Here is a 26,848-nt window from a genome sequence, read left to right on the forward strand (position 1 = left end):
CGCAGAGCTATCGCTCCGCTCCTCTGATCCCAGAACCGCCTGGGGAAGAGATGCTTCTTCGTATCGCTTCTCACATACATAACTCACGCGAGCTCCCAACAGCGAATGCGGCCCTCTCCAGCCTAATAGTCCTCTCTATCCTAGCACATGCTCCACGTGAAGCTGATAGTTGTTGTCGATGTCTTCAAAGCGGCGAATCCGAGCTTGGCGCTGCTGGAGGGAGTCCTGGGATCAGTTGAGCCCCAATAAATTCGCCCACAGGTGACAGCTCGCGCGATTCACCAGCCGGTGAACCTTTGGTCCTCTTCCGTTTGCGCTTCGCCTTCCTCCGCGTCTCCTCATGGGTCTCGTCGATGTCGGAATCGTCGTCGTCCAGTAGACGAGGAGCGGGCCATCGCCGCTCAGCCCCAATCCACGCCTTGTAGAGCTCTCCGCCGCGCCACGCGTTCCGCTTTGGGAGAGATGGCTGCGGCGTGTCACTCTTAGAGTCACTGTGCCCGGAGAAGGGCGATGCCTTCGAGCTTGCTGACGGCCGTGGGGATGGAGTTGGAGACCACTCGATGGGGCTTGCGTGTTGCAGCCGCCGACGCTGAAGCCTGACGCTCTCGGACGAAGGGTTGCTGCTGTAGTGATATGGCTCGTAGCCTGTGCTTAGTTCTATTTGGCGGAAACTCACCACTTGTCATGCCTCGAATCATAGCAAAGCCCCATCGATCGTAGAGTGACTCGCCATTTTGATGAAGGACTTGATCCCGCGCGAGGTCCCATGTGGCAAGCTCTGGTGACCCTTCGCTGATGTTGTCTGGGAAGAGAATGGGAGGCGGTGGGCTGCAGTGCGATGGAGAAGGGGGCTGAGAACTCCCAGACTCTCGGCTCTCCAAGCCGTTCATCAGAAGACCTTGAAAAGCGAGAGGCGGAGGCACAACACAGGCGCCTGGTGACCATTTGGGAGAAGAACCCGAGCGCGCAACCTCGATCTCGTCATCAGGCAACGTGTCGTCGTCGAAGGCATCGAGTGCAGGCCGGGGATGGACGGTAGAGCTGGAGCGCGGGTGTGGCGTCGGCGGACGCATGCGCGACATCGGGCGCGGGATGTCGTTGAGGGGCATCTCGACGTCCTCGTGTGCGTCAGCGTACGAAGAGGTGAGCCAGGGCGAGGACCGTGGGAGGAGGTTAGGGATCGGCGAGGAAGGTGGGAGGTTGAGTGTGTTTCGGCGGACTGGTCGCTGGGATTAGCGCGTTGGGGAGCGGCGATACCTTGGGGATGCAGCGCACGAGGGGATGCCCGATGTCTGCAGCGTGGAGCCATGTTGGTCGGCTCGGGCTCCGACTCAACCCGGAGCGAAGGCGGCCAGGCGGCGAGTCGAGGAGACAGTGCGTGGGTCCTGTGACGGGCGTTGGGGACTCGGAGCCGAGCAGCATCTCGATGACGGAGCAGTGGGAGCAATGAGGTCGGCGTGTCAGCGGCCAATGATCCAGCGACTAGCTAGCCAGCATATGAGTTGTGAGTAGTCAGTGAGTGGAAGAAGAGGTGAGGTGTTAAAAGGAGTAAGGGAGATCGTTGAGATGGAGGAGAACCAATGACCACCTTCCTTGGCAGCACAGTCAACCATGCCGCATGACCGACGCCACAGCAAGAGAATACATGTCCAAACCAGGTCATGGACTGAAGCTGAACTGGTTGTATCGCACATACCCGTACCACACCGCGAGGGCGAGCAGCGCGCGCCCCAGAGGAAGCATGACGATTGCCGCGATCCAGATGGTGCCGCACGCCGGGCCCTGGCATCAGCTGGCTCCGCATCCCACGCACCTGCTGCATGACTTTGAGGTAGGACTCCTTGTTGATGAGCCAGATGACGCGCGTCGACGCGCCGATGCACGCGGCTGTCGCGAAGAACTGACACAGCTTGGAGCTGGCGATGTGGCGGTTGGCTGTTGTGAGCTCCCTTCCCCTCGCCACGCACTGTAGAACACGAGGACGCCAAGCGCTGTCGTCAGCTCCGCAGCGCATGCACGTACTCAGCAGCGCATACGCGTAGTTTTTGAAGTAGTAGCTTGGCCGCCGCTCCACCGCATACGTCTGGTTACTCAGGCTGCCGTCAGCGTCTGCCTTCCTCGCCAGCGCACATGTCGAGGAGGAGGAAGAGGAACGAGAAGGGGATGGTGTATATCATCGAGTCGAAGAACTCGTCCCACCACGCCTCGATCGCGCGCTCCTCGGGCGTGCGGTCGTCTTCCTCGTCTACCTCCACATCCCCATCCTCGCCAAGCGCCGAATCCAGCGCGGACTGCGGGACCGGCAGCTCCGCATCCTCGGTGAAGGTCACGCCGGCTGCGCGCAGGTCATCCAGATTCAGGTCGACCAGCGGCTTGCCGCCGCCCGTGATTTCCGACGGGCGGATGTAGGGCTCCAAATCGTCGCGCTTCTTGCCCTTTCCTTTGCCTTTGCGTTGGCGCGGCTCATTTATGGCGTCTAGGCGGGCCATGGTGGTCGTGTGGGAGATGAGAGGTGTTGAGATTTCGGAAGAGGTGTGGTGGAGGGATGACGCGTCAGGAAATCCGATACGCGGAATCGGCGGGGCTGCTCTGATCCGCAAATCAGCACCTATATCGCCCCCCATCTTTCTTGCTCACCAGCGCGATTCAACGGAAGGGACGAACGTGTAGAAATCCGACATGCTAACGACCGGTAGAAACCGAAGAGCGAAGAGGATAGCTGACGATCTGCAACCGAAGCTCACTTCTGCCTGGGCACCCTCTTTGCGTAGAGTAGGTGCCCTACAAAGCTTTACGCGTGCCTTCCCAGTCCCCAGACAACTACAATGGCCTCGCGTCTCTGATACTTTCAGCTAACGCGCTACCAACGAACCAGAAGACAGGATAGCGTAGCCTTACACGCCTGGGAGCACTTCCTTGTAGAAATGCCAACCGACGCGAACAGCCCGCAAGCCAGCACCGGCTGATGGTTGATCAGCATATACAGCCCAACCATGCCCCTGTGCTTCATCCAGCGCACGCCCCTCATACATACGTGATGCATCAGGTCACACATTAAGCCGTTGCGGCTGATATAGGGCATAGTCTGCCTGGCGGCGCGCCCATGGCGCCGCGTCCCGGAATCTGTAAGGGGCTGTGGGTGCCCAGCGCGCCGCGCGTCCCACTACCCACTCTCTAAGTCTAGACCCAGCTAGAGCGAAGTTGTGTCGAGAGAAAGCTGGGGGCGCACCTTGCCACTGGTTGCCTTGGTCGGGGAGGGCTTGGACGACGAGGGCGCTGGCGACATCCTCCCAAACTCGTTCAATTGGGTATGGGAGTTCTGCGCAGATTGCGTGAACGGCGTTGCCGTGTTGCTCGTGTACGAGCCTGCTCGAGAGAGAGGCGGCACAGCGACAAAGGGCCGGGGCGTGTCAGACCCGCTGGCGCGCCGAGAGCCTGGGCGCGAGCCCAGACCGGCAAGGAGGTTGATAACGCTCGATGTGCGCGACGGGGCGCGCGGCTCGCCAATAATGGGAGCGTTTGTCGGGATCGGCGAGCCAGGGGCGACAGCCATGGCCGTGCGCGTAGGCGGGGCGTCAGGCATTGAAGGCGAGTTGTACAGGAACGTTGCGGCAAGCACGATGAAAGCGCCGGCAACGAAGGAGAACGTGATAGGGTAGTTGAACAGAGCCACCGAGGCGAGGAACGAGATGATAATGGACAATGACGTTGCAAAGCCCTTCCTGGACGATCAGCAAAAACGGATTAACGGTCAAGGCAGACTACCCGCGCTACCCGCGCGTCCACTCACATAATGTTGTCGCTGTAACGGATGACGATGGCCGTAATCAAACCACCAAAGGTCTGGGTCAGGACGGTGCCAATAGCCCAGCCATTGAAGTTGGCGAACTTTGAGGTGACGTTGCTGAACCAGCTCATGTCAGGCGAGTGTCCGGCGAAGAGGATCGGAGCGAGTGCCGGCACGAGCGAGAAGAGAGACAGCTGCGTGTTGCGAACCCAGAGGTCCGGCGCACCAGAGCTTGATCCCGACTTGAGTAGAAGCTCGAAGTAAACACCCGCGAGACCAGAGGTCAAGCACGCCATGGTGACGGCCACGAAGCCACGGAAGGGACGCATAGTGGCAGGCAGTGTAGCAGTGGCGGCATCGACGGCGCGCTTGACGAGCTTCTCGGCCTCCTCCGGGAGCTCGTCCCGCAGCGAGTGCTTGCTATGCGACGAAGGGCGTGCTGCATGGCCAGGGGCAGTCGTAGATTGAAGCTGAACGATGCCGACGCCAAGGGCCAGCATAACCAGAGCACACCACTTAGCGCGGCTCAGACGCTTACCCAGCATAAGAACGGAGAAAAAGGCGGTCGTGAGAATCTTCATCTGGTACGTGACTTGGAACGTGGCGACGTCGAGGTTCGAAGCGGCGACATATTGAAGGTTGTTCTGGATGACGTAGAGGATAGCAGGGACCGCGAGCTTGTAGCAATCGGGCGATAGAACCGCGCGGCGCAGCGCACTCAGGCGGCTAGGCTTGAACATGGTGAAGCCTGCCTGCACAGGGCGGGTCCTTGACTCCTTCTGCATCCCTTGCGCGGACATGTCGTTGTCGATGCGCTTGAGCGCAACCAGGGTCGAAATTGCGCCTTTCAGCAGCTCGTTGAGCAAGACAGCTGCGGCTGCAGAATACGTCTTGTTCGGAGCGGTCGCTATCCGCGAGTAGTGCATGATGATCGTGAGGAATGCGTTCTGAAGCGCGAGGGTGATAAGGCTAAACTGATTAGCATACCGCAAAACTTGCCGGGATGGGCGGACGTTTCAGACCACTTGACAGCACGACTTACGAGATCCACTTGAGCTCAATGCCGAACAGCTTGGGCGGACCTTGGTCGCGTGACGCCGGGGTGCTCGCCGGCATATATGTGGGACCCTTCTCGTCAATTCGCACAGTGGGCGCTAGCCGTGCCAACGCTGGGATGTGGGGTCCGGCGTTGTTGCTGTTAGATTGCTGTGCGATCGAATCGAGAGAGGGAGCGCCGTAGGCCGCAGCACCTCCGGGCGAGGCGGGTGGAGATGAAGTCGCGCTGAGCGCCCTATATTCGGAATGTGATGAAGACATGTTGGGTTGAAGAGGAGAAGTGGGTAATGAAGGAAGGCTATGTCAGTGAGCGCCGCACACAGTCAAGGTCGCTGTTGAGAAGTGTCGTGCGGGCTGAGAGGCTGAGAAGAGGATCACGATCAGGTGAGAGAGTGAGATTATGAGGGCTAATCACGCGTAGAGCGCAAGGGTTTCAAGAGAGAAAACGAGAGAGGGGCAAGAGGCTCGAGCGCGTCGTGTTACGGGTAAAGAGTGGGGGGGGGGGAAGGGAGGCGGGAGGAAAGGGATGAGAGGAGAGGGTGAAAGGCATGAGGGGCCGGAGGGGAAGAGAGTCCGGAGCGCAGATTCATGTGCAGGTTGGTTGCGCAGCAGCGCATGGCCCGCATGGATGCATGTTGGGCGTCGGTCTCGGGGCTTTGTGTGGCACTCTCACCGCGCGAGGCGCATTTCAAGGAGTCCGTGCAGAGGGAATCAAAGGTGCACAGACCCCTCTTCCACAACCGACCACCTCCAAGGCCTCCACTCCCTCTTCCACCCTGTTGCCATCAAGACACGAGACGCGTTCGTTTCGGGATAGGTTCAAAACCACAACAACATGACCCACTCATCGTCCCTGTCAAGAGACATGTCACCAAGTGGTGATACCAGACGGTAATGAAGAGAGGGAGGAGGTGCCCACCGGCAGAGTAGGTGAGGGAGAGAGAATGGATGGAAGAGAATTGGGATGCGCAGTCAAGGTTTGATAACGTGTGCTCTGCAATCGATGCGGCCATGACGCCTGCTGGTCAAGGTCTGTCTTGGCTGTTTGAATCCAAGAGAGACTACACGGCTTGGGTAATTGGGTAGCTGGGTACGGCTCCTAGATGCCGTTCCGGCGCTGGATGTCTATCGCCTCTTCCTCTCGTGACCCCCAACAAACCTAGCCCAGTAGGTCTGTGGACGCCCAACAGCATCCCGTCGCCTTCTCCGCTCACCCCACAAACAACACAACTGGCCATGCCCGCACATTTCTCAACGACCTGCAAGTGTACTCACCTTGACAACCTGCGTTTGGGACGGGTCACGCCCATTTCACGTCCACCAGAGACGCCTACGACCTCCGAGTCGCGGCTTCCGCCCATGACGAGCGCGCCGTCATCGGTCTCGATTTCGCCATAGCGACCTGATGCGCTGAGCGGGGGACCCCCACCGGAGCGGCGGAAAGGGCCAGACCGCCCGACCGGCGAGATCGGGGTGGTGGGCATGCCGCAAGTGGATGGAAGAGTGATGCGGTCGATGATGGCGGTTGAATGAGGATGTACGGAATGACAAGGGGTTAGGCGGACGGCGGTGGGAAGACGGGGCCGTTCCTGTTATGCCTGATTTCGCGCGGGGGAAGGAGTTTTGGGTGTTGTGGGGAAAGACGACGACGACTGGCCGTGTTGGGCGTAAAGGGAGATTGAGAAAGTGCGAGTGATGAGGTGTTGACGGAGGAGATGGCGATGAAGAGGACAGTATGTGCGCCAGCCAAGGGAGGAGGAGTACGCGCGCGTTTGATTTGAAAGGCGGCGGTGGTGGTGTTGGTGTTAAAGAAGACTGGGCGGTGTTGGATAGAGGAGGAGGAGTGTGAGGAGGAAGGTGATGGACGAGTTTGTCGCAGGTGAATGTCTGGATTGTGGTTGGTGAATTAGCGAAAGGTCCGGCTCCAAGGTTCCAAACCCCTTGCTCCCTCCTCTCTCCCTGCCTCGCTAGCCCCCGGCACCTGGCCACCTGGCTCGTGGCTCACTAGCTGGCTAGCTCACGAGGCCCGCTTGCAGCGGTGGCGGCGGCGGCGCGGCGGTCCTCCTGTTCACGCCTCTGCCCGGTTCCCTTGCGGGTATGAGCAGAAGGGCAGAGGGCTGCAGAGTGCCAAAAGGTCCCGGGGGTCCCACTGACCGCAGACCGCCGACAGCCGCGAGATATGTACGGCACCCAAGCGGGGTCATGCCGGTTAACAAGTTCTTGGCAGAGCATTCCATATGGCACTTGAGAGTCGTGTGTTCTTGTCACCTCGCAAATGGGGATGTCGAACATTGTCAGTGGCAGCGGGCGTGCTGCGTATGCTGACGTCGGGCGCACCACAATGAGGGGGCGAGGGGGTCAAGGGCGACAGTCGCCACGCGGCGTGGATTAACATGAGGTCCACGTTCCTGGGCCTTGCATGCCGACATCGCTCATCGGCGGCACATCTCTCCTCGCCTCGTCGCTCTCCTCGGCCCCTCCGAGCCCAGCTCCGCATTGCTGTCCATCCAATATGTGCCGACGAGGCAGTTCTCATAGGAGAGTGGATGCATGCACAGACGTTTGATAGTACACCTCTGGCCACGTTGACAACACGATGTAATCGTAGGTATCAAAATGCTGCAGGCATGTTGACGCAATGACACACCTGCTCTTTGCTCAGGCCCTGACCTGCCCTTGCTCCCCGTCGCTCCCTTGCCCAAGGTGGTTACTCCACACCCTGATTTCAAGGACTTCGCTCACTGCGTGTCCCATATCCCATATCGATATGTTCAAGTCTCTTGTCCCTGGCTCCCTTATCATGTGCCTCATGGCCTTGACCTCTCTTCCTTTGGCTTCCACACTCTCTTCTAGCTTTCTAGCCCTTCGTACTCTTGTGATCTTGGCTCCCCATTCCGCCTCTGCAGGCCCCCCCACCCACTCACACCATGCCCACCCTGGCGAAGTATTGCTCGCAACTAGCCGACGCGTCAGGCGCAAATGGCGCAAAGCGATCTGGTCAAGAAACACGCGACTGCGCATCGTGCCTGCAGGGTAACTGACACTGCACCGCCTCGTTCATTAGCCCCGAAACCGGCCTGGCTTCTTCCACAGCTCCACGATCCACTTGCGCCACTGAGCGCGCTGCTGCCTGCAGCAGCAGCATGCACATGCAATGGCTGCGGTCGCGTGGTGACGAGGCTCGAAGCTCAATGCGCACCTCGTGGCACACTGCGTGGTCGTCGCGAAGCACGAGGGTTCACTGCATAAAAAAATCAGCCAGCGAGGATTTCGTATTGCGGTGTGGCGTCGCGCAAGATCAAGAGACCGAACGGACCGGACGCCGGAACAACGCCGCGCTGGCAGCTGGCAGTGAGTGACGGCGAATTGCAACCCCGCAAGATGTCAGCGAGGCATGCCTTTCATGCCTTTCAGACGTGGCGGAAAGGCCTAGGCGCAGCTCGACCCTCACGGTGGTCTGGGTGGCAGCCTCAGCACAGACCCTCGGCACGCCTGTCCAGCTGTTTGGTCCTGTGGCCTGTGGAGTACGGCCCCGGGTTTCTTGACGCACACCCCTGCGCCGAGAAACCCTGCTGCCGACGCCATGGTCGAGGGTACAAGTTGTTCTGTACCCTCAATCCCACCCATTTCGCCACACTCGGCGCACGGACCTCTGGTCCGACTCGGGGCCATGATCACGTGCAGGTCTCGTGAATTATCATCTACACGTAATTCTCGCCTCTTTTAAGATTTCCGGAATCAACTCCACGTGCTTTCCATGTTCGGCCTTTGGATGGGATTACCGTGGGAGCTGGGATCGAGTGGAACGAATCTCGTTGGCTCGTCTGCTCTTGCAGCGCGCTCGCCGCTTGCCGCGATCGCACGCTCATGCTCATGCTCATGCTCATGAATGCCGCCCCTGTCCCTGTGATGGGCATGATGGGGTCGATGGGGCCACACTATCCAACCAGGAACAAGAATGAGTCGAGTCGTATTATGATGTGCGCGGCTGATGCGGCAATCAACTTAATACGAACGAATTTGGATATTCCATTCGTATCCAAGAACCCACGCGCTGGCCGTTCCTGCCGCTCACTCCGTCGTCCGTTAGTGCGCACTCGCCGCATCTCATTCAATCCTCGGTGCATCTTCCTTCCTTCTCCTCTCTCATCATCCTCTTCTCTCTCATCTTGCTGCCGTCTCTGTCTCTCCGTCCTGGCCGCAACGCTCACTCTGTATCTCGAAAACGTCAAAAGTCCAGCACCAAAATAGTCGGAAACGACAAACGACTGACACGTCCCCCTTCCCCCCGCTTTACCCTCCACGAGGTCCGCACCCACGTTTCTCCCTAATCCGCCGAACCTCCAACCACTCATTCCACCATGAAGATCACGGACAAGCTCCTCGCCGCCGAGCGCGAGGGACGTCCATTCTGGAGCTTCGAGTACTTCCCCCCGCGCACTGCACAGGTATGTCGAGCGCGCTGCGCGAAGCGGACGCCCAATCTCGGAGTTGGCTGACGTCCAGGGCCTCCAGAACCTTTATGACCGTATCGAGCGTATGCGCAATCTCGGCCCCGAGTTCATCGACATCACTTGGGGCGCTGGCGGCAAGAATGCCGACCTGACCTCGTCGCTCGTCGAGGTGTGCCAGGGCACCATCGGCATTGAGACGTGCATGCACCTCACTTGCACCGAGAGTGAGTTAGATGGCCGATAAACCGCCACGTTGTCATGGTGGATGTGGGGCTGCGGGGTACCTGTCGACCTGCGTCGGCGCCGACTACATCTCCCCACAGATCCAGAGTGCCATCTCGATGTTGTTGTGCTGACGTCGCAGTGCCCAAGGAGAAGGTCGAATGGGCGCTCAAGCAGGCCAAGTCTGCCGGTTGTCAGAACATTCTCGCCATGCGCGGCGACCCTGTTGCTGGCTCGGACGTCTGGAAGCCCACGCCCGGCGGCTTCATGCACGCCATCGACCTCGTTCGCTATATCCACAAGAACTACCCCGGAGACTTCTGCGTTGCCGTTGCAGGCTTCCCCCAGGGCCACCCGGAGACGCCCCTCACGCCCGATGGCAAGCACCAGGAGATGCTGTGGCTCAAGGAGAAGGTTGATGCCGGCGCAGACTTCATCTTTACCCAGATGTTCTATGACGTCGACATTTTCTTCCAGTGGGTCAAGGACGTGCGCTCGTACGGCATTACCGTCCCCATTGTGCCGGGTATCATGCCCATTCAGAACTGGCAGAAGTTCCAGACATGGGTGAAGCGCGAGAACATTGTCGTACCCCAGGAGTGGTACGATGTCCTCCTTCCCGTGCAGGGCGACGACGAGCAAGTGCGTGCTAGAGGCACCAAGCTCGTCGCCGAGATGTGCCGCGCCATCCTCGATAACCAGGAGGCCGGTATCAAGGGTCTGCACGTCTACACCCTCAACCTCGAGAAGGGTGCTCGCATGCTTCTTGAGGAGCTCGACATGACGCCCCGCCGCGAGCAGGTCATGCCCCTCCCTTGGCGCCCCTCCCTTACGCCTTCGCGCCGCTCCGAGACCATCCGTCCCATCTTCTGGGCCAATCGTGTGCAGTCTTACCTGTCGCGCACTAGCGACTGGGACGAGTTCCCCAACGGCCGTTGGGGTGACTCTCGCTCGCCCGCTTACGGTGACCTCGACGGTTACCCTGTTGCCATTGGCACCACTGTGAGTTATCTGGCGATCTGGTCTGCATGGATTGTACGCTGACGTCAACAGGCCAAGGAGGCGCTCGAGCTTTGGGGCGCTCCTCAGACGCGTGCCGAGATCAACGAGCTCTTCGCCAAGTTCTGCCGCGCTGAGGTCAAGAAGCTTCCTTGGTCGCAGAACGGCGCATCGTCCGAGACGACGGTGATTACGGATCAGCTCGCCAAGATGAACGAGCGCGGATATCTGACGATCAACTCGCAGCCCGCGGTCGATGGCGCGCGCTCGGACGACAAGGTGCACGGCTGGGGTCCCACCGGCGGATATGTGTACCAGAAAGCGTATCTCGAGTTTTTCGTGGCGCCCGAGCTTCTCAGCCCGCTCATTCGCCGCATCGAGAAGGACCCGCGCATTACCTACTACGCTGTCAACAAGCAGGGCGATCTGCGCACCAACACGCACTCGGAGGGCCCCAACGCTGTCACTTGGGGTGTCTTCCCCGGCAAGGAGATCATCCAGCCTACTATTGTCGAGGCCGTCTCCTTCATCGCATGGAAGGACGAGGCGTTCGAGCTCGGTTGCCAGTGGGCCAACCTTTACCCCGAGGGATCGCCCACGCGCTCCCTCATCCGCAACATCATGGACACGAGCTACCTTGTCAACATTGTCGCCAACGACTTCAAGGACGGCATGGCCATCTTCGAGCCCTTCCTCCTCGACCAGCCGCTCGCCAACGGCGTCTAAACCATTAGAAGAGTAATTATGCGGATCCAACCCCGCCAACAAAACCTAGCTGCAGATCCAACCCTGCTGTATCATAGTCTCAGTCACGTAACGCTCGCCCGGCGCGATCCAACCCCCGCCGCGGCGTGAGAAGAAAATCCTTAGTGGATCCAACCCCACGGCTCGTACATCCCACCCTCATACACTTTACATATTCGTTGTAGCGTCCTCAACGGACGAGCCGTTCAACCCGGCGCCCAGTACCCGGCTCAACCCATACCTTTCACATAATACCCCCCTGCAAGGATACCCCCGGCCCCGCGGCGCCATTGGCTCGCGCAGAGGTCGTACAGGAGAGGTTCAACTCCTCGCAAAGGCAACAAACGCAAGACATGACATGCATCGATTGAGACTAGAGGGGTGTGGGGGTAGGGAATGATGCGGAGGTGGCGAAAGTGATTTCCGGTGCGACGAGGCATCCCGCATACTTAGTGGGCATCTCGTGCACTCAGTCACCGAGTTGATCGGTTGCCTCCTGCCCAATTCGCTTGCTAATATGTCTTGCTTCGCGTAGAACCTTGTCCACTTGATGTTCCCCGGGGCGCCTCATCACTTCACGCTGACATTCGCACTCACGCCAGCGCCTCCGCTCACGACCCCGTATTCATCATGCAATGCATCCCGAACCCGAAGCGTACAGACAAGAAACCGAAACAATGCAAACTATGTCCACGCCGCGGCTTAGAGGCGCGCGGGGCGGCCGAAGGGGAGGAGGTCGGCAGGGCCGGCGAGCTCCTTGAGGTCGATCTCGCGGATGACGCCACCACGGTAGTCGGCGCCGTGGGGGTTGGTGGGGGCGAAGGAGAAGCGGTCGGTGAACTGGGTGGGGCGGCGCTCAATGAGGGCGAGGACCTCGCGGCCGAGGTTAGGGGCAAACTTGAACGCGTGGCCCGAGCATCCGGTCGCGACGAAGAGGTTGTTGAAGTCGGGGTGGTAGTCGACGAGCCAGTCGCCGGTGACGGTGTCGCAGTACCAGCACATGCGGACGTCTGCGAACGGCTTCTTCGCGAGCTGGGGGTAGTGGTCCTGGAGGTGTGCGCGGATGGTGCGCACAGCCTCGGCGGGGAGGGTGCCGAGCTCGGCGTCCTTGCTGAGCTTGGTGCGGGGGACGGAGACGGCGCCGCCGAACGCCGAGGGGCCGACCGAGCTCGTCCACCCCTTGTTGTGGATGGCCATCTTGACCATGCCGTCCGCGGTGGGGGGGAAGATGTAGAAGCCGTTGTCGAGGTTGAAGACGACAGGGACCTTGGACTGGATCGCGGCCTCTTCGGGCGTGAGCTGGATCATGGCGACGGTCTGGCCGGACGCGACGATGGGGGGGAGGCGGGCGGCGACCGCGGGGCTCTGGAGGAGCGCGGGCGTCCACGCGCCCGCGGCGACGACGACGAGGTCGGCCGGGATGATCTTCTTGTCCTTGAGCACGACACCCGTGACCGTCTTGCCGTCCGCCGCCTTCGTGAAGGCCACGACCTCGGCGCCGGCAACGATCTTGCCCCCGAGCTCCTGCACGCGGCGCAAGCCGATCTCAATCGACCGCCCGCTCTCGGCCCAGCCGCCGGTCACGTTGTGGTAGCCGACGCGGTCGGGGAACGCGCCCGTCTCGAGCTCGGGCGGGAACACGCCCTTGATCTCCTCCGAGGACCGCTTCGCCCGCGGCTCAAGGTTGAGCGCCTCGCAGTTCTTGTAGCTCTCCTGCACGTACTTGGTGCCGCGCGGGTCCGAGCCCGAGAGGCACATGACGCCAGACTCGTGGTAGCATCCCTCCCACTCCGGGCGCTTCCACATCTCCACGGCCTCGACGGAGAGCGCGGACAGCTCGGGGTCCGCGTAGTCGCCGGCGCGGATAATCTTGTTGATGTCTGGGGTCAGTCAACGCTGGAAGGGAGCGGCGGAGGTGGACTGGGCGCGGTGTGCTGCGGCGCTCAGGAAAGGTTTGGCCGAGGGGTTGAAGTGGGTTGTCACCTCTTCTAGTCCACTCGGCTGGCTCCGGCGCCGGCGCCGGCGGCCTCAGATACAAAACAGAGCGCGTGCTGCACGCTGCCATTTTCCTCTAGGTCCCGCCGTCGACCGCCGGCTCTCGACGCTCGGCCACGCGAGCACCCGCCACCCCGCTCAAACTCGCACTCACCGGTCGACGCGGCATCCGGCGCCGGCACAGTCTCGCACTTCTCGAGGATCGTGACGTCGTACTTGTCCTTGGCCGTCTGGAGCATCCAGAGGGCGGTGGACATGCCAAACACGCCTGGTGTCAGTTCACTCTCATTCTCCTCATTCTCTTCCTGGCGGACGTCGGCGGGCGAAAAAATCGTCGCTCCGCTGATCCCCGTTGATCGGCGCCACACCCGTAATCTCAGACATACCAGAACCGATGATGACGACCTTCTGCGACATGGTGAGTATGTGTGCTAGACAGAAAAGCGGCGGCGTAGATGCTTGTGGATACTCTTATGACCCGACGACTCGGCTGGTCTGGCCCGGGCCGCCGGAGGGCAGACCACGGGAGATAGGCGGCTAGACAGGTGCGCACAAAGGGCGCTTACTGGATCTTGCCCGCAATCTCAGGCACTAACCCGGGACATGACTGACAATGCCGAGCGAGCGCAGTATTTCCGAGGAAAACGTACATAGAAACAGTCCGCGTCTTCGCGATGGTTAGTGGACGGGGCGATGCATATAAGAACAATCTGGGTCGTTGGGCAGGGAAGCAGTGATTCCTGAGCGATACGCAGTCTTTGTTCTGGTCTTGTCTGGCCAGCGTATGCTGCATGTCCCGTATAATCGATAACGTTGTGCGTCACCGCAGGCATCAGCTACAATCGAGACGTTTCTAGACGGCCCGAAGCACGGTCGTTGTGCTCAACGCCAAATGTCGGATGCTCAGTGTTCAGGACCCACAGTTCCCACTACATCGCGCGCGACTGCGGAACACACCGAAGGCTCCAGTCCATCAGACACATCAGCCGTCAGCGCACCCGCGACGTCGGCCATCAGATCATCAGATACGCTCAATCTCGGTGCACGATTTCCGTCTAAGCGCCAGTCAGCGTCACAACAATCCTACCCCACATCGTGGACGCTATCGTGTTCCTGGTCGCGGCATGCAAGAATCCGAGGAGGACATGACCGCGACGCGCCGGAATTCACTTTGCTAGTTCGAGTCACTACCTGAACGTGGTGACGCACCGTGTCAGCACGCGCGATACCCAGCCCCCTGGACCTCACCTCCTCTCGGCAGCGCTGACGCTCCGTCGAGCTCCGCGGACATTCCTTCCCTTCTCCACACCAGACCCCGCATCCCGACGTCTTCATCGGTCGTAACCTCCAGTTTTCGACAGATGTCGATGGTGATCGTCTGGCTCGGTAAACTCCGGCTGCTGTCGGATCGGGATTCTTGCGGATAAAGTGGCATTTTGCCTGGGCTCCCACCACCGACAACTGCTCGCGCGACCAAGATTGATCAATGTAACAACGGAGTAGTGACAACAATAAAGACCTATAGACGGTCTACATTACCCTTCGCTCACCACACGTACCCATGCACTCTAACTCACGCTGCGCGTCCGCCCTGCAACCGCCGCGCGGCAGCAAGCACCTCCGCATCATGCTTAGCCCACCTGTCCAGCTCATCGCGCATCGTCGCTGCGCGCTCACTCGGCGTCGGGTGGCCCGACCAGCTCCACAGCTTGATCATGTCCAACAGCGAGCCTTCCCCCCGTCCAATCTCCTCGAGCGAGGCAACGCTGCCCGCAAAGTTCTCCACGGCCCGCCGGGGGTCAAAGTACGCGTGAGCGAGCACCCTGATATCAGCCGTCTCATCCAGGCCTCGTCGCTGGCTCCCTGGGGGCTGGCTCCGCCGGCTTCCCCTCTCACTCACCGCATGCCAACCAAGTCCGCCTCGTGCTCGTGCCGACGTTCAAAGCCCACGTGCCCGAAGTGCTCCTTCATCTCCTCGGCCGTTGCACGTCCCAGACTTGCAAGGGCGTCGTTCACCGCCGGCCCGAAGAAGATTGTGAACGGCCAAATGATCGCTCGGATGATGTCGATCTGCAGGCCTAGCACGCTCGGCCACAGTACCTGCTGATGCGAGAGCGTCTCCAGGTGGTGCGAGAGAAGAAGGTGGCCCATCTCGTGCGCGAGCACCATGGCGAGGTGTAAAGTCTGCTCCTCGGTCGGCGGTGCGTGCTTCGGCGGCACAGGCGTGGCCGAGAACAGCCCGTCAAAGAAGCCTCTGGACTTGGGCGTTTCCGTCGAGGCTGGCGGTGTGCCATTGTGTGCTAGGATTTCGTCGAGAAGACCCGTAAAGATTACTATTCCGCCCGCGCCCTTACCTCCGAAGCCATAGGAGAAGGCGTTGCGGTCAGGCGCGTCCATGAGCATCACGTTGTATGGCGGACCCAGTTCCATGTGCTCCCATCCCGCGTCCTTGACACTTCCAGGCAGGGCGGCGTGCATGCGTGCTGAAGCGCGTACCCTCGGTCGGAGGGGATACTTGGACGGCGGGGGCCAGAGGCTGTCCTCCTCGGCGTCGATCGGGCGGCCCATCTCTCCGCCATCAACACGCTCCACCGCTGTGAGCACACCGGCCTCGAGCCGGCGCAGAGTGTTCTGAACCCAGGCCCACCGCCAGTCATTTAGGGGCACGATAGGGGGCGCAGGTTTCTCCGGCGTTGTCAGGAGGTTGATTACACTCTTGTACCAACTGGCGCCCTCGAGACTTGAGGCCACTATGTCCTCTTCATCGGCTGTGAGAAGAATCAACCGCCATCGCCCCGTGAGAGGGACGCGTTCAAGCGCCGTCGCCCATACGCCCATGAGGAGGAGGACGGGCATAAAGAAGAGCAAGGTAACGATCCACCGCATCATGTAAAGCCGGTCCTTGAACATGCGCAAGCTGACCCAGTACTGCCGGAGTGCGTCAACCTCGTGCTGCTCCCGCGTCGAGAGCTCGTTGTAGTACCGCACGCTCACAGGCGGCAAGGGCGGCAGAAAGAAATAGCCGCGTCGCAGGCTCGCTGCCATCTTCTTGACCCATTTGGCGTGGGCGGCAGTGTGCTCCTCGATGTCTTCGGGCTTGGTAGGCTGCTTATCGCGCCACCGCTCCTTGGTAGTGGGGCGCATCGGCAAGGCGTACGCAATCCGCCCGTCAGGAGATATCAGGTCGCCACCTGGTGTTTCGGGGGCCTCGACGAGAGAGATGGCGTCGGCCTGCGACAGCCACACACCTTTCTCCCCTTCGCACCACATCTTCCAGAACTCCTCCGCCTCAGGCGAAGCTTTAGGAATACGCTTATCTTTGGCGAGCCAAGACACACCACGGCGGAAGCGGAACATGGCAAGCGTCCCGATCGGGAAGAACGACAAGAGTAATCTTGACACGCCCGTCGTTAGGGCGAGTAGCGAGGTTCCCTGGCGCGTGAGACTGCATGCAGGCATCAGTGGCTTACCTTGAGGAGGGCACCGATTGCCGGTACAAGGGGCAGTGCTTGACGACGTGATGTAGCATGGAAGTTGCGCGCTTTCAACAACATCTGTCCTCGAGCCCCATTGAACCTTCCTCGGTACCGCAATGTTGATGAAGCGCCGGGCCGCAGCAGCGTGACCTGGGGTGCTCCCCCACTATTCCTATGTTGTGGAAAGGTGATAGAGCTAACGCCAACGGAAGCCGGGTGGGAAAGCTGGGGAGATGGGTGCACCCATGCACCATCGGCTTTCAGCTTGCCTTTGCGCAAGAATGTGTAAGAGCAGCGTGATGGTGATGGAGTCGAGGAAAGATGCGCCGCAGAGGACAGCTGGCGTGTTGACGAGGAGGCGATGGCGTTGGGCCGTGCGTGCCGAAGGGATGCGGCGAGAGGGAGATTGAGATGTCTGAGCATGGCGGGGAGCTATGAGGTGAGCATGGCAAGGTGTATGACGAGCTGGAGTAAGACAGAGAGTGATGAATGGATCAACATGGACAGCGCGGCAGAGAGTATGGCCGCGTATGGCCGCCTCCGCATCGGTCCCGACAACACGCGGACTCCGGCAGCAGGTTGTGCCTGTGCGCCTGGAGGAACTGGAACTGGAGCCCCTTGCACAAGAGCTCTGTGCTCGTGGGAATGTTGCAAGGGGCGGATGTGACGCGCATCATCAACAAACGCTATGACACCACAGGCACACTATTACGGTATCGTCAATGTAGATTTCGACTTGCGATTTAGACATAGATTTATTAGTAAATCATAGTAATCCTTCGTAAATCCGCAATTCAATTACCTCGTAGTCCTTAATATATATTCGTAGGACGCGTCAATTGAACTGGGCGATGGACGAGGTGATCCAAGCATCAACACACGTCGCTCTTCGCGCTCTTCTCGCGCTGGTCATTCTCCCTCTTTCTCTTCCTATCACTCCTCTTCATCTTTCTCTATCCTCTCTTTAAACCTCCTCCTCTCCTGGTTCACTCTTTCCTCTCCACTCACTTCCGCGTTCAACACAAGGCCTGCGCGCACTGCCTGCACATCCAGCACACCATCGACACACTCCCCACCCTCACACGTTCACCTTCCCACACTCCTACTTCCACCCACCACGTACGCTCCTTTTCCCCACGATACTCTACCCCTCCCCCCCCCCCCTCCCCTCCCCTCCTCTCTTATTCGACTCGAGGACACGCTCCGCGCCTCATCACCTGTGATGCTCGATATCTAATCTTCATCGCACTCGTTCTGTCCCAACATGAACGGAGAGTCATCCACCACCAAACCCAGGCGACAGGACCTATCCTATGCCGATCAGCAGGAGCTGCTTGCGTTCATCGAGAAGCGCAGGTGGTTTGAGGGCAAGCTTGAGGTATGTCTGCCCCCAGAGCTATCCACTCACGCCTTCGTAGTCTCTCAAGGCCCTAGCGCCCGTATATCCCTTCGTTCATCCCGTCCTTGTGCCCGACCCAGCGAGCACGGCAGGTTATGTCCGCGCCGGAGCAGAGTCGTCACCATGGCGACTGCCCAACAAAGCACAGCTCGCTGCATGGGTCAACGAGAGGAAAGCGCTCGTCGACGAGGTCGAGCGCTTTGACGACGGAGACATGGAGCGCATGAAGGAGAAGACACGACGTAAGTTCATTTCGCCGTCTGTGCGAAGGGGAGCGGCCGTACTGACACCTGCCCAGAAATTACCCGCGTCCCTCTGACGCAACCATCCACCGACCTCGTCGAGGTCACCCTCGACCTCATCCTGCTCATTGACCAGCTGCTCGCCGTTCTTCGCAACCGTGGGTCGATACTCGAGCTGACGTCCCTCCGCCTGCAATGGGACGACCTGCGGTACGAAGTCCGCCGCGAGACCGAGAGCGTCACGGCGGAGATCGAACATGTGGTAGCCGAGGCACAAGCCTGGCTGCCCGGTGCGCCGACAGCCCCACGATGGGAACCGCGACGCAGGCGCAGCTCGGCACAGCTACCGCCCTCACCCAGCATTCGCCCCTCGTTGTCGGAGCAATCGCTCCCGGAGCACGCAGTGGCTCCCTCGACACCGCCCCTGGGAGCCAAACAGATTCTTCGCTCCCCCAACCGAACCCCTTCACCAACCAAGCTTCCTGGATCTCCGACAAAGCCACACAATGTGCCCCGATCGGCACTGCACATCTCCATCTTGCGCTCGCAGCTCGTCGGGCTTCAGACTCGTCATCACAACCTGCAATACAGCCTGGTTAGACGCAGCGGCCAGATTCTTGACAAGATGATCGACCAGGCTGGGAAGCTCAAGGATCTTGGGGGCGTCGACGGTCCGCTCGATGAGGATGGCCAGCGCCAGCACGCCATTCCCGACGCTCTCATCGATCTGCAGGAGGAGATCGAGGCTAGAGCTACTGACATTGGCGACCGCGTCAAGTGGTGCAGCTCGTTTGAGCAGCAGTGTCGCAAAGGGCACGACCATTACTCGCGCTCAGCGCGGGCTGGAAAGGCTGGCTTAGACTTTTTGTCTGATATTAAGGCCGCACTTTGCAGGCCACCCACAAGCCAGAAACACTTAGAATTGCAGCAAATGTTCGCTGAGGCTAGCTCGGCTCTTCCCCCGCCATTAGACGCCGAGCCCTTGCCCATGCCAACGCATCCCGCCTTCCCCAGCAAAGACGACCACAACGAGGCTGTTGTTGCTGCCCTCAATGAAGCACGTAGTGATGCCGAGGTTGACCTCGACTTGGGCGATAAACTTCTTGCGTACTACGGCCAGCTCCTTAGAGCCAGGGAGGCCTTGCAGGCTCAGCATGCTAGAGTGCAAGTACTTCGCGAACACCTGAACCAGGCAATCCGACAACTCGACGTGGGCTCAAGCACCGCTCCTCGCCCAACCCTCGATGGTGTGGCCTCTGATGGTGGTGACCACTCAGAGTGGTTGTCCAACATCTCATCATGGACCAGCGAGGGCGACATGGCGTCGCGAGCTGCAACCGACGCCCACGAGACCACCATCCTGGCCATCATGCAGTATCGAAAGGCGTTGTCAAGCGCTTCCATGGCAGTCAGGCCCCACTTACCTCCGGACGGTGTCCCTGACGACCTTGGGCCTCTCGTGGACGATGATTCTCAAGATCTTGTCGCGCTCGGCATGCGTTGCGCAGCGCTAGCCAAGCGCGCACGCAGTGATGCCGACATTATCCCCATTGTTCTCAGTATACGGAAGGCGAACGCAGATATTTCTGAGGACCTGACCACACTGCATGCCAATGTTGTGGGTGCCATCAACTTGGCTGCTTGGTCCCCCAGATCAAACTCGGCACTTCCCACGACACTCAGCGACGAGCTTACCGTCATTGAAGAGCGCGTCAACAAGCGTGACAGTGACCTGGACCGGCTCCGTGCTGTGCCCCTCTCCTCAGACGCGATCCCTCCACTGGAATCAGCAGCCGAGGACAGTAAGGAGAACATGGCTGAAGCTCTCCGCGCCCTCGACGTCTTCCGGCGCGTCTCTGCTCAGGCTCAGACAGTCCGCGATTTGCAGGACGAGGCGAATCGCCTCGTCGAGCAACTCGAGTTAGCCTCAGAGTCGCTTGCCGATGCCAATCCCGATTCGTCCGACACCATCCTTGCTGACCTGCGCGGGCGTGTCACCGAGTGGAACGATAACATCATCTCTAGAGTCGGTCTTGTGTCTGGACACGAGCCATCATCGTCGACATGGTCCCCGGATGGTGAGAGGAGATCGACAAGCGGCCCTTTGACACCGCCATTGACGCCCGTTGATCGCGTGGACGAGTCATCGGGCCTCATGTCGACTATGCCTGACCTCATGGAGCTCGATAGGCGCGTGCGCAGTGAGGTCAACCACCAGTCGGCGCGTGTAATGGCTTCATTGGCTCACTTGACGGGCGTGCACGACCGGCTTTCATACGAGCGCTGGGCGGCACCCGTGCGCTGCGCCACCGAGTCTCTGGACGCTGCCAAAGATGAGCTCCAAACCACCCTCAGCCGCCTGATGCAGGAGCTTGGTCACATGAATGACGACAACCAAGCCTCGCGTCACGAGCACGCCGTCGAGAGCATCCGTACGGGCGCCGAGGCCATAGGCAAGCACGCCTCGACCGTTCAATCTCTAGTGGCTAGACTCAACGATGTCCTGGGCGCTGATGCCTCGGCAGGCATAGACATGCGTCAGGCTGCAGACATCTTCTCGTCGGCAGACGTGACGCGTGAGGCTGCGCTCGAGCAGATCACCAAGGCCGAGAAATGGCAGCGGCAGCTAGAGGACATTGTCACCCAGTCATTGTTGGCACGGTCCGCCACGCCAGTAGCGCGCCGGAGTGTCGACGTTCCACGTACGCCGGAGCAGGTGGCTAAGAAAGCTAAATCATTGTCTGGTGGCTTGGACGCGTTGGACCTCGAGGCAATTGTCCACCCATCGCCCGCTCAGCTGCGTGCAACTCCAAAGCGACGACGTCTGCCCAGCTCGTCAGAGGCTAAGCAGCTCGCGAAGGCCTTCACGTCAATTGCAGACAAGGCTCGCTCCATGGCTCGCGCGCAGCCCGATTCGCCGGAACTCAAGAAGCTGCTAGACAAGGTCGCAAGCCAAGGATCGCTGGTCCCCGACCTCGCAGGACTGGCGGACGTGTCCGACGCTGCAGCTGTGTGCGATGACGCTTTCAGTCGGCTGCTCGACACAGTCGACGCGGGGGCAGAGCGTGAAACAAGGCGGCAAGCTGAGAAGGAAGCCAAGGCGGCTGTCGAGACACTGCAGCACGTATCCAAGCCACTTCTTAGTGACTCACGCGTGGCTCTTGAGAAGCGGCGTATCTTTAACACGTGGCTGGAGCTACGTGCCGTGGCCGAGGAGGACTCCACTGCAGGCAGCTCCACTACTGGCAGCTCAGCGAACGTCTCCGAGCGCCGGGCCAAGCCTCGCCTGGCTCCCCACCCCGCTACAAGGCGGATGCGGACTAACTCGATGTTCACCGCTGGTCCTGAGAGGGGCACGCCGACACCGAGCCGCGTTTTGTCAGACACCTCCCAAGCCCGCGTTAGACGCACTCGCCCGTCACTGGACAATGTGCCGTTTTCCCCAAAGACGCCAACGCGCCAACGCAATAGCCTCCCGAGCAGCATCAGTATGCCCGGTAGACCTACACCTCGAGCCATTACGCCGACTGTGCCAGTGCCCTTCAAACTCTCTACTTCACGCTCGATTAGCCGCGTGTCGCGCTCCGCGAGCTCTTCCACAAACCTCGCCGGCCTTGCGGAAACACCGACGCGCTCCCGCACGAGATTCGCTAGCGAGCCGCCGATCTCGGCCTCCGGGCGCAAGCCCAAGTTCATGCCTGCGCGTGAGAAGAGCACGCTCGACGCGGCTGTACAGAATGTCCTCAAAGAATTAGACGTGAGCCTAGCCTCGTGCTGTAACAGCTGACAGCAGATGAAGGTACCCATAGTGCCCGCAGGTCGTCTCTCACCAGACGAGTGGAAAGGAGAAAGCGGCCGCTACTGGATCGGGCATGGTGCCCGAGCCCGTATGTGCTTCTGCCGCATTTTGGAATCTAAAACGGTCATGGTGCGCGTTGGCGGGGGCTGGTGCGAGCTCACTCGCTACCTCCTTTCGCACTTTGCCGACGAGATTGAAGCTACTTCGTCACTGCCGGAGTGGAACACGACGCCGGTCACGGTCACGAGTGCAAGTCTAAAGAACGCCCCTGCGTCATTGACATCACTCCAGCCCAGTACGCCCAGCCGCGCTAGCCTCCCGGCTCAGTTCACGCCGGAGCACGCTACTACCCCACTGCCTCTACGCGCTGCGTCATTATCGCCCGAGAAGAGCCCGGGGCCAGGCTCTCCACTCGTCCCGTTCCAGTACTTGCGCAAGGCGAGCGAAAGCCCCAGCGTGCGTGACAAGGAGCGCGCCGCGCTGCGCCGCAACCTTGAGAGTGCTCGAGGCAAGTAGCCGGCGTATATGCCCCTGCTTTAGCCGCCAAATTCGGCGGGTGCCGACGTTGCCGATGTTGTTAGCGTCATGTCGGCTGATGAGCTGGGCGCCATCGACGCCATTGCGCGCCCCAATTGTGTGCGTGCGACGAGACAATCTTTCTCCTCTCTAGACATGTCACTGCGTGGTCGATTCAACACTAGCATACTCTGTTGTACAATATGGTTGATAACAATTGCCAATGTAATATGTCTGCTCCTCACATTAATGCAGGTATGGGTGGGCCGGTTGAAGGCATGCAATGTCGGGTATGATATGATCGGTGACGATATGACGAGGTGTTTGGCTGGCCAGAAACCGGCTCGGACGAACCGGGCCCGAATCGGAATATCACCGGCTAGATGGGGGCGAAGGCGGAGAAGGCGATAGCGGCGCGCCGACCTCCTCCTCGCCGAGGTCGCGGAGCACGTCGCGGAAGAGCTCGAGCGCCATCGCCGCGGGGTCGCCGAGCGCGTTCGACTGGCCATCAGTACGAAGTCGGCGGAAGGGTGGGGGACAGGTGGGGTGTTTCCGCACGTGCCTGACGCCAAGGATGGATCTGGGCGTCGGAGGTTGGCTGTTCGCCAGTGCCAGCTCTCGCTTACAACGCGTGCTCTACTCGCATTGTCTCGCGTTCCAGATAGCCGGAAAACTCACTGTCATCACGCGCAGCGTGTCGCTCGCCCAGGGGGTGCGGCCACGGATCCAGCGCTCCCAAGCCTCGGATGCGCGCGGACCATCGTGCCCGTGCAGGTTGCAGATGATGTGCAGCTGGTGTAAGCTTATCGCGCGCCTGAGCTTATCGCTTCTTGCTGCGCTCTAGCAGCTAGCCGGGCGATGCCACACTCGCGCCTCGCCCACGTTCTCTCACGCTCGCACCGCGCCGCCACACTTATAGCACAGGCCATGTATGCGCTTGGCGCATTCCGCTATCGCCACTAATAATCCCTCTCCCGTCCACACGGGAACTGCCGGCTCGGCCCTCCCGCCGGCTCGTCCGGCTCAGCCCACAACCTCGCCGCACTCGCCAACTCTACTCACCTTGAGGCTGTTGAGATTCTCATTGATGCGACACTGCTGCGCGTCCATGCGCGCGACGAGCTGGCTCGCGAACGCGTTCATCCCGGTGCGCGCCGCGGCCCCAATCGCCTCAGCGTATGTCGGCCGTTGGCGATGCAGGCGCTCAAAGGGCGCACGGAGACGAATGAGTTTCTGAGCCTGCTGATCAGCACACGTTCTGTGTGTCGTTTATGCAATATCACATTGCTCCTATGCACCCCCGCCTCCTCGTCGCGCGCTTCTCGCGCCCAATACGCTCGCCTGTTCTCCGCTTGCCTCTCTCTGCTCCCTCTCCGCGGCACAACTCACACATTTAGCATCCCACGCCCAGTTTCCCAGCGCGTGCAGAAAGTCGAGCTGTTCCAACTCGTCAGGAGTGTACGCGTCGATCTCCGGATTTGGGTAGTTGAGACCACAGTGAGGGCATGTTGTGTTGCCCAACGCCGCAGTGGGAAGAAAGGGGGAGCGTGGACTGGCGAGGGGTGCGGGAATGATGGGCGAAGGAGGGGGGAGGGTGAGAGATAATGGCGGCGGAGTTCTAGGCTTTGGTGGAGAGCGTGGGGGAGTGATGGGTGAAGCAATTCGCGCCGCTCGCGTCCGCTTAAGCGGGCGGAGCGGGCGGGACGGGGCGCACACCTCGAAAGGGGGGTGTTGGAGGGGATGAAGGAGAGCGTCCTCGTACTGGTCTCGCGTCATGATCATAGTGGACGGTGCATGTCGGGAAGGGGATGAGGAGGAGGAGGACCGAGGGGAGGGTGGTGGCGGGGATGAAAGTGGTGATGGCGACAGAGCAGGCAATATTGCAGTTGAGAGGTGGCTGAGAAACGAGAGAGGAGTGAGGACGAGTGATGAGGAGTAATGAGAGGACAAGTGATTTGGAGCGATGATGCACTGTTCTCCGCTCTCTCTCGTTGTCTCTTGCTCGGTCCCACACACTTGCCGGTTAATCGGGTAACGTCAAAATCCACTTCATAGTGGCAAAACCGCAGCCGTCGGATCTTCGTTTCCGCCACCGTGCCTCCCCCTCGTGTGCCTGTCGTTTCGTCCACCGCACGTTCCCCTCCGGCTTTCAACCCCGATCATCGTCTGGGGTCTCCACTCCTCCCATTCTAAAATAAAAATTAGCCGACTCTGGGGCGTATGACGCCGATGCCCTCCCTCTGCCGAGCCAGCCGAGCGGTTGACTCATCCGCTGTCAGAATCTCGCTTGTCATCATCATCTTCAAAGCCTACAATGTCCTCCTTCTCCACCAACCACTAACTCACTCATCCACTGATGCCACCAAAACCGACATCTGTCGCACGCGTCACGCGCTCCTCGACGCGAATAGCATCTACGGCCACCACTCAAGTCGTGGTTGCTACCGAAGTGGAGGCCCCTCCTCCCAAGAAGCGTCGCACCGTCAAGAAAGCAGCCGCCCCAGTTGCAGCTCCAACCCTCGCTCTCGACCCCATCGCGCCCACACGTTCTACACCGCCTCCCTTCCACCTGCCCGATGCGATCGCTCACCTCTCCGCCGTGGATCGTCGATTCGCAACACTCTTCGAGCGCATCCCTTGTCGCCCCTTTGTGGAAGCTGCGGATGGGCAACCAGCGGCTGGTGCCGGCGCGGCTGTTGCAGCTGCTACCGCTGCCGGCGCAAAAGCTCCGGTCAACGGGGCAGAGGACAGAGGCCCTGAAGAGCTGGTTCAACGCACGGTCGACCCCTTCCGCACCCTCGTCACGTCGATTATCGGCCAGCAGGTGTCGTGGATGGCGGCGAGGAGTATTACAAAGCGTTTTGTGGAGCTGTTTTGCGGGCCTGTCGAGGATGTGCAAAGCCGCAAAGAAGAGGGTCCTTTCCCGACGCGAGAGCAAGTCGCGAAGGCGGACGTGGCAGCCCTCAAGGGGGTCGGCTGTAGCACGCGAAAGGCCGAGTATTGTGAGTGCATTCGAGGGTGACGAAGCGAGGGAGGCGAAACAGGTCGCGGGGAAGGAACGGGACTGGGGAAGCAGCGAGCGCCGCACGGATTGAGCCCAGTTGACGAAAGTAATCGGCCTCGCACAGGACTTTGTCAGTGGCCGCCTCACAGACGACCTCCTCATTAATGGGACCGACGCCGAGGTAGCCGAGGCGCTCATCGCCGTGCGTGGCATCGGGCGCTGGACCGTCGACATGTTCCTTATCTTCACATTACGGCGCCCGGACATACTTCCCGTCGGTGACCTCGGCGTGCAGAAAGGTTTACTGCGCTGGGTTTTAGCTGCGCATGGCGCGCTACCTCCGCCCACACCCAAAACACCGAAAACGCCCAAGACGCCCAAGAAGTCGGCAAGCACTACCCCAGCCACACCAACCATGACAGAGATCACTCTAACGAAGGTCGAGCCCACGCCGCTTGGACCGAGCGACTCTACCGCCACCCTCCTTAACGAAGCGCCAGCTACGCCTCTGAAGTCGTCTATGAGCGCCGTGCAGACCCCCTCCAAGTTCCCATCCACGCCCGGACCACCGCCTGTTACGCCGAGCGCAAGCACCAACCCCCAACTGCCGCCGACCATGTCTGACTCCATCCTGGCCACGCCGCACGACTGGACGCATCAATGCGCGTGCCGCGCCGCGCCTCTGCCGGAAGGCCTTACGGTCAGCACACTCCGCTCCCGGCTGGCAGGCAAGAAGGCAAAGGGCGGCACGTACCTCCTTCCGGAGGAGATGGAGGCGCTCACACATGCATGGCGGCCATACCGCTCCTTGGGGGTGTACTATACTTGGACGATGGCGGGCGAGTCACCGAATACGAGTGCTCCATAGAGTGCGGACGCATCTCGTTGTATGCATTTTGTTATGGCATTGCATTCACAAGCTTGCAAATCAACCTTAATGAGGGCATTTGCCACGCCAAAGCCACGCCAAAGCCACGCCAAAGCCACGCCGCCACACTCAATTTTCTCCGTAAACCCGCCCATGCATGCAGCGGTGGACTTTTGCGCTCATCATTGTCCTCGCCGCCGACGCCGTAGCACCCAGCACCGTTCCCACCGTCTGCGCCGCCACCCCCGCAGACACAAAAGGCCACTCCGCACACGCGTACGGCCCAC

At 60.3% G+C, this 26,848-nt stretch overlaps 10 protein-coding genes across 10 annotated transcripts; 4 read left to right on the forward strand and 6 right to left on the reverse strand.

Annotated features, from left to right (window-relative positions):
* Window positions 1-135: 135 nt before the first annotated feature.
* Window positions 136-1,422, reverse strand: COLE_00759 (uncharacterized protein; the record flags this gene model as incomplete). The annotated part of the gene is made up of 4 exons (XM_018426350.2): window positions 136-225; window positions 260-645; window positions 677-1,226; window positions 1,258-1,422. 4 exons carry the CDS (start codon window positions 1,420-1,422, stop codon window positions 136-138), a joined length of 1,191 nt encoding a protein of 396 aa, XP_018281969.1.
* A 237-nt stretch (window positions 1,423-1,659) lies between these two features.
* Window positions 1,660-2,177, reverse strand: COLE_00760 (uncharacterized protein; the record flags this gene model as incomplete). The annotated part of the gene is made up of 3 exons (XM_018420074.3): window positions 1,660-1,782; window positions 1,814-1,991; window positions 2,131-2,177. 3 exons carry the CDS (start codon window positions 2,175-2,177, stop codon window positions 1,660-1,662), a joined length of 348 nt encoding a protein of 115 aa, XP_018281968.2.
* Window positions 2,178-3,190: 1,013 nt separating this feature from the next.
* COLE_00761 (uncharacterized protein) lies at window positions 3,191-6,327 on the reverse strand (the record flags this gene model as incomplete). The annotated part of the gene is made up of 4 exons (XM_018422028.2): window positions 3,191-3,722; window positions 3,791-4,756; window positions 4,830-5,141; window positions 6,119-6,327. The coding sequence occupies 4 exons, from the start codon at window positions 6,325-6,327 to the stop codon at window positions 3,191-3,193; spliced, it is 2,019 nt and encodes a 672-aa protein (XP_018281967.1).
* Window positions 6,328-8,224: 1,897 nt separating this feature from the next.
* Window positions 8,225-8,536, forward strand: COLE_00762 (uncharacterized protein; the record flags this gene model as incomplete). The annotated part of the gene is made up of 1 exon (XM_018419479.2): window positions 8,225-8,536. The coding sequence occupies one exon, from the start codon at window positions 8,225-8,227 to the stop codon at window positions 8,534-8,536; it is 312 nt and encodes a 103-aa protein (XP_018281966.1).
* Window positions 8,537-9,204: 668 nt separating this feature from the next.
* COLE_00763 (uncharacterized protein) lies at window positions 9,205-11,244 on the forward strand (the record flags this gene model as incomplete). Its single annotated transcript, XM_018422027.2, has 4 exons — window positions 9,205-9,291; window positions 9,350-9,521; window positions 9,662-10,521; window positions 10,573-11,244. 4 exons carry the CDS (start codon window positions 9,205-9,207, stop codon window positions 11,242-11,244), a joined length of 1,791 nt encoding a protein of 596 aa, XP_018281965.1.
* A 720-nt stretch (window positions 11,245-11,964) lies between these two features.
* On the reverse strand, window positions 11,965-13,674 carry COLE_00764 (uncharacterized protein; the record flags this gene model as incomplete). The annotated part of the gene is made up of 3 exons (XM_018420668.2): window positions 11,965-13,142; window positions 13,412-13,525; window positions 13,644-13,674. The coding sequence occupies 3 exons, from the start codon at window positions 13,672-13,674 to the stop codon at window positions 11,965-11,967; spliced, it is 1,323 nt and encodes a 440-aa protein (XP_018281964.1).
* Window positions 13,675-14,830: 1,156 nt separating this feature from the next.
* On the reverse strand, window positions 14,831-17,156 carry COLE_00765 (uncharacterized protein; the record flags this gene model as incomplete). The annotated part of the gene is made up of 3 exons (XM_018420188.1): window positions 14,831-15,080; window positions 15,158-16,689; window positions 16,728-17,156. The coding sequence occupies 3 exons, from the start codon at window positions 17,154-17,156 to the stop codon at window positions 14,831-14,833; spliced, it is 2,211 nt and encodes a 736-aa protein (XP_018281963.1).
* An 841-nt stretch (window positions 17,157-17,997) lies between these two features.
* On the forward strand, window positions 17,998-22,689 carry COLE_00766 (uncharacterized protein; the record flags this gene model as incomplete). Its single annotated transcript, XM_018426349.2, has 4 exons — window positions 17,998-18,111; window positions 18,152-18,374; window positions 18,431-22,131; window positions 22,168-22,689. The coding sequence occupies 4 exons, from the start codon at window positions 17,998-18,000 to the stop codon at window positions 22,687-22,689; spliced, it is 4,560 nt and encodes a 1,519-aa protein (XP_018281962.1).
* Window positions 22,690-23,061: 372 nt separating this feature from the next.
* Window positions 23,062-24,471, reverse strand: COLE_00767 (uncharacterized protein; the record flags this gene model as incomplete). Its single annotated transcript, XM_018422026.2, has 4 exons — window positions 23,062-23,190; window positions 23,368-23,481; window positions 23,752-23,928; window positions 24,079-24,471. 4 exons carry the CDS (start codon window positions 24,469-24,471, stop codon window positions 23,062-23,064), a joined length of 813 nt encoding a protein of 270 aa, XP_018281961.1.
* Window positions 24,472-25,045: 574 nt separating this feature from the next.
* Window positions 25,046-26,561, forward strand: COLE_00768 (uncharacterized protein; the record flags this gene model as incomplete). Its single annotated transcript, XM_018422025.2, has 2 exons — window positions 25,046-25,691; window positions 25,801-26,561. 2 exons carry the CDS (start codon window positions 25,046-25,048, stop codon window positions 26,559-26,561), a joined length of 1,407 nt encoding a protein of 468 aa, XP_018281960.1.
* Between the last annotated feature and the right edge of the window lie 287 nt (window positions 26,562-26,848).

This window comes from Cutaneotrichosporon oleaginosum, assembly GCF_008065305.1.
Source record: "Cutaneotrichosporon oleaginosum strain ATCC 20508 chromosome Unknown ATCC20508_contig01, whole genome shotgun sequence".
In the NCBI taxonomy this organism is placed as follows: Eukaryota; Fungi; Basidiomycota; class Tremellomycetes; order Trichosporonales; family Trichosporonaceae; genus Cutaneotrichosporon; species Cutaneotrichosporon oleaginosum.